Source organism: Cornus florida, unplaced genomic scaffold (genome assembly GCF_030987335.1).
Source record: "Cornus florida cultivar Cherokee Brave unplaced genomic scaffold, ASM3098733v1 CherokeeBrave_3.0.0_Hap2_Chr05, whole genome shotgun sequence".
In the NCBI taxonomy this organism is placed as follows: Eukaryota; Viridiplantae; Streptophyta; class Magnoliopsida; order Cornales; family Cornaceae; genus Cornus; species Cornus florida.
In genome coordinates this window covers 31,527,758-31,538,418 of record NW_026775575.1, presented here as the reverse complement: position 1 = coordinate 31,538,418, position 10,661 = coordinate 31,527,758, and the positions used below count along the sequence as shown (strand labels likewise).

At 37.4% G+C, this 10,661-nt stretch overlaps 1 protein-coding gene across 1 annotated transcript; it reads right to left on the bottom strand.

Moving 5' to 3' along the window:
* Positions 1 to 7,230: 7,230 nt before the first annotated feature.
* On the bottom strand, positions 7,231 to 8,295 carry LOC132309122 (uncharacterized). Its single transcript, XM_059807472.1, has 2 exons — positions 8,072 to 8,295; positions 7,231 to 7,990 (listed from the first exon to the last, which is right to left on the bottom strand). Exons 1-2 carry the CDS (start codon positions 8,293 to 8,295, stop codon positions 7,231 to 7,233), a joined length of 984 nt encoding a protein of 327 aa, XP_059663455.1.
* Positions 8,296 to 10,661: the final 2,366 nt, after the last annotated feature.

Genomic DNA, 10,661 nt, shown 5'->3' with positions numbered 1-10,661 from the left:
GTTTCAACACTGATGGTCCAATTTCAAAAGGCCATAACGTCTTCGTTTCTAATCCAAATGGGGTGATTCTTGATCCTAAGCTCAAGGATTTTGAGTCAGCTTTCTAATGGTACCAATCCCATCCTCAGATTCAAAACATAGTGAGGGATATTCATGTTTTAGTGAGTTGGGGTCAGTTTTCACTTAAACCAGGAATTGACATTTCGTGGGATTCTTGGCCAATGTTCTTAGAACCTCTTGGAATGTTGTGAAATAATTAGATTAGGTTGTATTTACCTTGTTTGATTCTTTTAGAGTCAATTTTCTCCTTTTAGTTGTGAATTAACAATTTTACCCTTCATTATATGATTTTGCCCGTTTTAACTTTAGTTTCCTCTTTTACTCTCTTTAACTTCCGTGACCTCATGGAATATCACCTTGATGTCTTAGAGATGGTTTATATCTCAAAGGACTATGGTTTCATCTTTTGCTTCCGCATTTCAGATCCATTGTTGGGTTAACTTTCGGGTTATCACTGACGCACTGGGTTGAAAAACACGGGTATTAGAGCTCCTAGGTTTGAACACCATAGGATAACGGGTTTTGGGTGCATATCATGCTTTTGTTGATCTGCTTTGATGTATTCACATGCTTTTGATAACATGTTTATGTATTTTCTTGATTACACGTTTGGTAGTATGACATGTCTTTATGCTTATATGCCTATGTGGTTAAGAGCATCTTGTTTGACATGTATGCTTACTTGCTTAACTGCTTAACTTTTTACACGGCTTTCTTTGATTGCTTTAGCATGACTGTATGTTGCATACCTTGTCTTGCTTAGTGTTTCGTGTATTCATAGTGTGAGTTGCACTCGGTCATAATAACTTGTGTTATTATTGACCTCTTTCCTTATGTACGTTTAGCACCATGGTTGTCACACGTGGAGAGTCCTCACGTTAGGGCACTTAGGAGCAGGTGGCTGACACCAAGTTTACGAGGGGTCCGGGGAAGGCCAGGATTCCAATTCGTGGCGTGGGTGCTAATCCACCACAGGCACAGACTTATGAGGAGCGAGTGGCTCAGGGAATCAATCAGGGGATTGCTGAATCCTTTCACGTATCTATGTTGAGGAAGTACAAGCCGGATCCATCGCATGTTTTACGGTGGATAGATGTTATTGTTGATTAGGATGTGACCTACGAGGAGGGTCCAGTCTAGATTCTTGATTCACGGGAGCAGGTTTTATGGACAAAGACCATTCCATTGGTTAAGGTCATATGGAGACATCATGGCGTTGAGGAGGCTACCTGGGAGCTCGATCAAGAGGTCCGCTCTTGGTATCCCCTTTAGTTCTCTCTTTCAGGTACCACTTGATTTCGGGGACGAAATCCTTTTAAGGAGGGTAGGTTGTAATGACCCGGTCTTTTTCCTCCTTTTTCTTTTTCGGCGATTTTCTTTTCTTATCTTTTCCCTATTTCAACTTTTTCTCATTTATCAATTTTTCTTACATAACCTCACTTTTTTTGCTCGAATTTTGTTGGACCAAGAGGGGGGGTGAATTGGTCAAAACCTTTTTCCTTGAACAGCAAAATAACAATCAAAATAGCAAGCAATAAACACTGTAACACAATTTACAAGGAAACCCTATTAATCAGGGAAAACCTTGGTTCTTGGCCAATGCCAATTCAATCATCCACTAGCTGCAAGCAAGCTATTACACACTCAGTTGTCTCACTCTCTACACACGCCCTTGTCACAGAAGTAGACATTAGTTTTCACACACTCTACTCACACATTAGCTCAACAAGTGTGTACACAAACTCCCTCTATCCTAGGCAACCCTGCCAGGACCAAACAAGCTCTCTAAGCTCACCAAATACATCATAGTAAATGTAAAACAACAAACACAAGTTCCTTCTTCAATTGAAATAAGGCTGACAACACAAAATGCCAAGTTACCACTTCATAACATCAATTTTTAGCACTTAGATCTTGAGGGTAAAATAGGAATTTCCTCACGAGATTCATTCAATAGTATCATACTTAGTCTTCATTCACTGTGGTACTCATGTTAATGATAATTAATCACAGAAGTGCAGCATGAGTTAAGCATATAGAACCAATACCACCCTTGTTTCAGCAAAAACACAGTCTATAACAAAGGGTTGACAACTGAAATTTGCAGCAGACCAGTGTTCTATCACAAAGCCGACTTCAACATACAATATTCATCAAAATACACTTGCTAGAGGATTAAAATCTTATCATACAGCAAGGTATATTCAATCAGTACTTGAATCCATGAAAATCTCAGAAAATTAAGTAAAACAGATGAGCTCAATGACCATTTTTGATTTCTGCATGATTCCAACACTAATTCAGTACTGAGCAAGTGTAACAAGGTGATTGATACCTGTGTCAACTCTCTGAAAAGACCTCAGAACCTTAGAACTAAAATCCAATACTCAGTCCAGCCCATGCAGCAGTGAAAAACAGTAGCAGCAACATCTTCTCTACTATAACTATTACATAGCTCGAATTAGTGAGTTTTTCTAGCTTAAATCATCTTCAAAAACTTCAGAGAAAGTATTTCTATCAAGGCTCTTGAGTTAGTTCAGGCTGCAGCTCAATGTCACTCTTTACACATTAGGTATGAACCCTAAAAAGGCTATAACAACATATATATATGAACAAACAAAGTGCACAGATCTTCATACACCCACAGAATACACCTGTCACCTTAAGCCAATCATTAAAAAGGCATAATGCAGATATTTTCAAGAGCAAGCACCAATAGCAGAAGGCCACCTCGGCAAATTGTCTCTATGCAAACTGAAATTGACACATACACAACACATTGCAGCATATACTCCATTCAGCTCTAGACTTAGCCACCAAGAAATGCAATATTCTTGCATATTCACTCAATTTAGGACCACTGAAACGTGTCACACTACTGAGCATAATAAGAAATGACCAGAATACCCTTGTAACAGATATTTAACTTCTTGGCTAAGAAAAATCATGAAACTGTATTAGTAACAATGGTGATTCACTCAAGTCAATCTAGTGCAATGCAGCATCCAAAACATACGTGTACGTGTTGAATACAACTGAGAAATGATAATGCTACCCCTGGAACCATTTGTGACAGATTACATGAACTGAATCCACACAATTCTCAGCAAATTAAGCAAGAACAGATAGATGAGCTGTGATGAAACCATTAAAACAGCAATGAGTGATAAGACACTGAATAGAACATGACCATACTATCTTTGAGGCTTATTTCAAGCAACTTTGACAATGAAGAAACCCTTTGAAGCCACTGCCACTCAGCTTTTTGACATTAAAGAGGCAAACAATGCTTAAGGAACTTAAGACCAACAATCTCCCCCATTGCCTTTAATGACAAAAACTTCAATCATGAAATAAGACCTCAATAAAGAAGACTCAACCAAAATAATAATAAGCATATTAATCAATAGCAGCAAGTAAATGAAGGGATAGCTGAGAAACTACCCGTATTTCAGTCCATTTTCCCCATTTTTGACATTGAAGGACAAAAGGTGAAAAGGACCAACAATAAGAGGCTTAGAAAGGGGGTGAAATAACCCTGAGAAGAGCTCTGAGGGTTGAAAAACGTTGAGGAAGAAGAGGTTTGGTCATGATATCTGCTAGTTGATTTTCAGTTGGTAAGTAAGTAATGTCAATGAAGCCTTTCTGAACTTTGTCTCGAAGAAAGTGATACTTGATGTCAATATGTTTGCTCTTCCAATGAAGTGTGGGATTCTTGCTTATGGAAATGGCACTTTGATTATCACAATAGAGTTTAGGAGGACTTGAGAAATGAAGACCAAGATTAGCAAGAGTAATGTGCATCCAGAGAAGTTGAGAACCAGCTATGTATTCAGCTTCTGAGGTCATTAGAGAGACAATATCCTACTTCTTACTTAACCAAGAAACTAAGTTGGAACCAAAGGAGATAGTAGTAGCCTGATGTACTTTTTCTGTCAGGTAAATATCCACCCCAATCAGCATCTGAGAAGGCTGTGATAGGCAATGTGGATGAGAAGATATAATGTAGACCATAAGAAAGAGAACCCTTAACATATCTCATAATCCTTTTAGCAGCTTGAAGATGAGAGAGTCTAGGATTGCTTTGAAATCTTGCTACCAACCCCACAGAATACATGATATCAGGTCTTGAAGCTGTGAGATACAAAAGACTGCCAATGATAGACCTATAAAGAGTAGAGGGAACTGATTCTGTGGTACATTCAAGAGACAACTTGGATTTAGGACATAAGGGAGTTGATACAGGTTTGCACTCAGTTATATTGAATTTTGTAAGCAGCTCAGAGGCATATTTCTGTTGAGAGATGAAGATTCCTTTGGAGGTTTGATGAATTTGAAGACCTAAGAAGTATCTAAAAGTGCCCAAAAAAGACATTTCAAATCTAGTTTTCATCAAATTGGCAAACTCTGATGCTAAAGATGTATTGGAGCCACAAAACATAATGCCATCAACATAGACTTGAAGAATAAGAAATTGATTCTTATGAAGCTTGACATAAAGAATATTATCCACTTTTCCTTTATGAAAACCTTGTTCAATTAAGAACTGATGCAGTTTTTCATACCAAGCCCTAGGAGCCTGTTTGAGACCAGACAAGGCCTTGTTTAGCTTGAAAACATAGGAGGGAGACTTGGGATCTTCAAAACCTTCAGGTTATTCTAGGTATACTTCTTCATTTAACTCACCATTCAAAAAGGCAGACTTAACATCCATTTGATACACTTTGACTTGCTTGTGACAAGCAAAGGACAAGAGCATTCTAATGGATTCCATCCTAGTAACTGGGGCAAAGGTTTCATCATAGTCAATACCAGCTTGTTGAGAGTATCCTTTACACACCAAACTAGCCTTGTTTCTGATAACTGTCCCTTTTTCATCAAGTTTGTTTCTATAAATCCATTTGGAACCAATAACATTCTTAGCTGCAGGTCTAAGAACCAGTGTCCAATTGTCATTCCTATGAATTTGATCAAGTTCTTCTTTTATAGAAACCATCCAATCTTCACTTTTCTGAGCTTCAGAGTAAGACTTTAGTTCAGTAGAGGATAACATTGCAAAATGACTGTATTCTTCTCCATCATCAGTTTCTAATTCAGTGAGTTTCTTCTTGTTTCTTGTTTGAACACCAGCCTGAGGAGAACTAATAATGTTTTCATCTTGAACCTGTCTTTGTAATCCTAGATAAGTAACTTCTTTATGATCATCAAGTTCTAAAGTAGATTTAACAGATTTATCTAACCTTTGAACAGAATGAGATAGACTGGCTTCAGTTGATCCTGGTGTAGAATTGATGTCATCATTGATGCTGAATTGTGGTGTTTCATCAAATTTAACATAAATTAATTCAATAACCTTGGAGGATCTTAGATTGTAGCATCTGTAAGCCTTGCTTTTTGTAGAGTACCCCAAGAATATCCCTTCATCAGCTTTGGAATCAAATTTTCCTAAGTTCTCTATGTGATTAAGAATGAAACACTTGCTGCCAAACACTTTTAAATAATGAACTGTTACAGGTCTTCCATACCATAGTGCAAAAGGAGTTTTACATGAATTTGGTCTAAGAAGCACCCTATTGATGATATACACACCTATATTAACAGTTCAGCCCAAAATCCCTTTACAAGACCTTTTTCAAGTAACATAGTTCTTCCCATTTCCTGAACAGTTCTATTCTTCCTTTCCACAACCCCATTTTGTTGAGGAGTAGCTACAGTTGAGAATTCTTTCTTGATACCTTTTACATCACAGTAACTTTCAAATTCCCTCATTGTAAATTCAGAACCAAAGTCAGATCTAAGCTTCTTCACAGTACAGCTTCTTTCATTTTCAACAAGATTTACAAACTTAATGAAGTGTGTTATAGCTTCAGACTTTTCTCTCAAAAAGTAAACCCACACCATTCTACTGAAATCATCAATGGGCAGCATAAAGTACTTACTTCCACCAATGCTTGTAGTTCTGGTAGGACCACAGAGATCCATATGTATCAGATTAAGAGCTCTGGATGTGTTGATTTCTTTGGAAGGGAATGACACTTTAGTTTGTTTGCCTTGCTGACATGCTTTGCATAGATGATTGTCACTGAATTTTAAATCAGGTAGACCTTTCACAACTTTCAATTTCAGGATTTTGATTAGATTTTTGGAGTGAAGATGACCTAGTCTCTTATGTCACAGTATAGCTTCATCTAGAGAGGTCAAATTGCAGTAAGTAGCTTCTTCTGAGATTGTGTGTACATTTCCAGAGGATCTGCAAGCTGAGAATAGGACTTTTTCAGATTCAATATCAACCACATTGCATCTTTCTTTATCAAAACAGATTTTCTTCCTATTGTCATATAGTTGGCTTACACTTAGGAGATTATGTTTGAGGCCTTCAACAAGTAATACCTCTTTTATCTCAGGTAGTTCATCAGACTTACTCACAGTGCCAATACTAATAATCTTGGCCTTTTGATTGTCTCCAAAGATGACATTTCCTCCATCAAAGTTCTTTAGTGATGCAAACTTGGAACCATCACCTGTCATGTGTCTCGAGCAGCCACTGTCAACATACCATTTGTCATTTGTGTTACCAGCTTTGAAGGCAGTATACACCAACATACTCACAGCATTCATTCTCTTTGGTATCCACATCATCTTAGACTTCACAAGAGATCTGTTATCCTTAACTTTCTGAACTGGAATTATCTCTGACTTCTTTACATACATTTTGGTAACTTTGTAATTCCTGAAGGTTGATGTAATAAAATCACTTTCATTTAACCTTGACTTGCTGCAGAAGTTGTCAAATAAATCATGCTTTATTCTTGAGGGTTTTATGATTAGGAACCTTGCATACACTTCTCCTGAAGATACCTAAACAAACATAGTGTGATTTTGTTTCACTTTGGTTGCAGTATCACAAATGTAACCAATTCCAGTCTTCCCAATTTGTTATGTGGATTGCTTCCAAATCTCAGCCATTTTCAAAGACTTTTCTTTAAGAATTAGTAAGAGTTCTTCTCTGCATCTCTTGGTTGACCATTCAGTGTTGGATTGAGACTTCTTTAGACTTAAGAAGATAAGAGAAATAGAACATAAGGTAGACAACTTAAGTTTGAAATGTTTAACAAGAAGTTGTTTGGATTTTTGCAACTCAGAGCTAAGGACTTTCAGCTGAGACTTTTGTTAATTGCACTTCACAGCAAGTCTCTCACATTCTTCAAGAATTTCTTCAATCTTTGAGTCACTGTCTTCATTGTCTTCTTCAACTTCAGCTACTTTCTGTGGTGTTTCAAGAGTAGCCATAAACAAACACTCATCTTCTTTTGATTCCTCAGGTTTGTCTTCTTCAGAAACAGAATCCCAATCTGTGAAGAAGGCCTTTCTTCCAAATCTTCCCTTAAAGTTTCCCCCTTCTTTCTTCCTCTGATTTTGTCCTTTTGAAGTTAGACAACTTGAGACATAATAGCTAGGCTTGCCACATCCATAACAAGTTAGATTTTGAGATTGACTTCTCTTCTTAAATCTGAATTTCTTGAACTTCTTTGATAGATAGGCAACTTCATCCTCTTTAAGATCATCTTCCTCAGACTTTGGATCAGATTCTTCAGTAACTTCTTTGACTTTAAGTGTAGCTTCTTTTCTTTGAAGAGTAGGAGTTCCAATTCTCATCTCATAGGCTGTAAGAGAGGCTTGTAGATCATCAATCTTCATTTGAGATAAGTCTTTATCCTCAAGGATTCTAACCTTTGCATTGAATCTAGGTGTAAGAGACCTGAGAATTTTCTTGCAAACATCTGAGACCTTAATGTCTTTACTAAGGGATTTCATATTGTTGACAATATCATTGATCCTAAACAAATACTCAGCTACAGTTTCCCTTTCCTCTATCTTACAAGCTTCATATTGATTATAGAGCTGAATCTTGTTTTCTTTAATGACAGTACTTCATTCATGGGCAACCTGAAGAGAGTCCCACATTTCTTTAGCAGACTTGCAATTCTTGACTCTAGTGAACTCTTGTTACTCTAAAGCACAGTAAAGGACATGTTTGGCTTTACCATCATTAGCCACAGCAATTTTATCAGCTTTAGAAGGATTTTCAGGATTAAGAACCACAATTCCATTCATTGCAGAATGCCAGACATCATAAGAGTGAGACATTAAAAATGCTTCCATTCTGATTTTCCATGAATCATAGTTCACACCACTGAACCCTGGAGCTTTGTTTGTAGCTTGGCCTTCATCCATTTCAAAAATCAACTACAAGCTTGCTAGAACCCTACATAGCAGACCAAAGCTCTGATACCAATTGTTGGACCAAGAGGGGGGGTGAATTGGTCAAAACCTTCTTCCTTTAACAGCAAAATAACAATCAAGACAGTATGCAATAAACACTGCAACACAATTTACAAGAAAACCCTCTTAATCAGGGAAAACCTTGGTTCTTGGCCAATGCCAATTCAATCATCCACTAGCTGCCAGCAAGCTGTTACACACTCAGCTGTCTCACTCTCTGCACACGCCCTTGTCACAGAAGTAGACACTAGTTTTCAAACACTCTACTCACACATTAGCTCAACAAGTGTGTACACAAACTCCCCTTATCCTAGGCAACCCTGCCAGGACCAAACAAGTTCTCTAAGCCCACCAAATACATTATAGAAAATGTAAAACAACAAACACAAGTTCCTTCTTCAATTGAAATAAGGTTGACAACACAAAATGCCAAGTTACCACTTCATAACATTAATTTTCAACACTTAGATCTTGAGGGGTAAAATAGGAATTTCCTCATGAGATTCGTTCAATAGTATCATACTCAGTCTTCATTCGCTGTGGTAGTCATGTTAATGACAATTAATCACTGAAGTGCAGCATGAGTTAAGCATATAGAACCAATACCACCATTGTTTCAGCAAAAACACAGTCTATGACAAAGGGTTGAGAACTGAAATTTGCAGCAGACCAGTTTTCTTTCACAAAGCCAACTTAACATTCAAGATTCATCAAAATACACTTGCTAGAGGATTAAAATCTTATCATACAGCAAGGCATAATCAATCAGTACTTGAATCCATGAAAATCTCAGAAAATTAAGTAAAACAGATGAGCTCAATGACCATTTTTGATTTCTGCATGATTCCAACACTAATTCAGTACTGAGCAAGTGTAAAAAGGTGATTGATACCTATGTCAACTCTCTGAAAAGACCACAACACCTCAGAACTAAAATCCAATACTCAGTCCAGCCCATGCAGTAGTGAAAAACAGCAGCAGCAACATCTTCTCTACTATAACTATCACATAGCTCGAATCAGTGAGTTTTTCTAGCTTAAATCATCTTCAAAAACTTCAGAAAAACTAGTTCTATCAAGGCTCTCGAGTTAGTTCATGCTGCAGCTCAATGTCACTCCTTACACATTAGGCTTGAACCCTAAAAAGGCTATAACAGCATATATATATGAACAAACAAAGTGCACAGATCTTCATACACCCACAGAATACACCTGTCACCTCAAGCCAATCATTGGAAAAGCATAATGCAGATATTTTCAAGAGCAAGCACCAATAGCAGAAGGCCACCTCAGCAAATTTGTCTCTATGCAAACTGAAATTGACACATACATAACACATTGCAGCATACTCCATTCAGCTCTAGACTTAGCCACCAAGAAATGCAATATTCTTGCATATTCACTCAATTTAGGACCACTAAAACGTGTCACACTACTGAGCATAGTAGGAAATGGCCAGAATACCCTTGCAACAAATTTTTAACTTCTTGGCTAAGAAAAATCCTGAAACTGTATTAGTGACAATGCTGATTCACTCAGGTCAATCCAGTGCAATGCAGCATCCAAAACATACGTGTACGTGTTGAATACAACTGAGAAATGATAATGCTACCCCTAGAACCATTTGTGACAGATTACATGAACTGAATCCACACAATTCTCAACAAATTAAGCAAGAACAGATAGATAAGCTGTGATGAAACCATTAAAACAGCAATGAGGGATAAGACACTGAATAGATCTTTGAGGCTTATTTTGAGCAACTTTGACAATGAAGAAACCCTTTGAAGCCACTGCCACTCAGCTTTTTGACATTAAAGAGGCAAACAATGCTAAGGAACTTAGGACTAACAGATTTGATTCTAGTTATGCATGCATTCATGATGTTTAATTTCCATGACATTTGTATTTTTACTTTTGTAGAAAATACATTCTAGTTGCTTACTTTTTCATAAAGGGCATGGATGCATTGATAAGCGCCGAATATTGCATATTCAAGCGCCCTAAATTACATTAACAAAGTCCAGTTATTAATTATTTTATGTAGATTAACTCCATTTGCATGTTTTTATGCATTTTCAGGTTCATTGGCCAAAATGGAACAAGAATAAGGCCTTGTGGAATTTTGAGCAACAAAAGGTGCCAATGCTGAATTCTGGCAGCAGTAGAGCCTGGACTTTGCTTGCCATTTTGACCTTCCAAACTCGAGAACTGGACTTCCCTCATAACATGAAAGATTTAGAGCTCTGAATCAGCTTTCCAAATCTTCAAGTGGTTCATCATTCGGAGTTCGGAGCAGAGAGTTATGATCTTCACAAC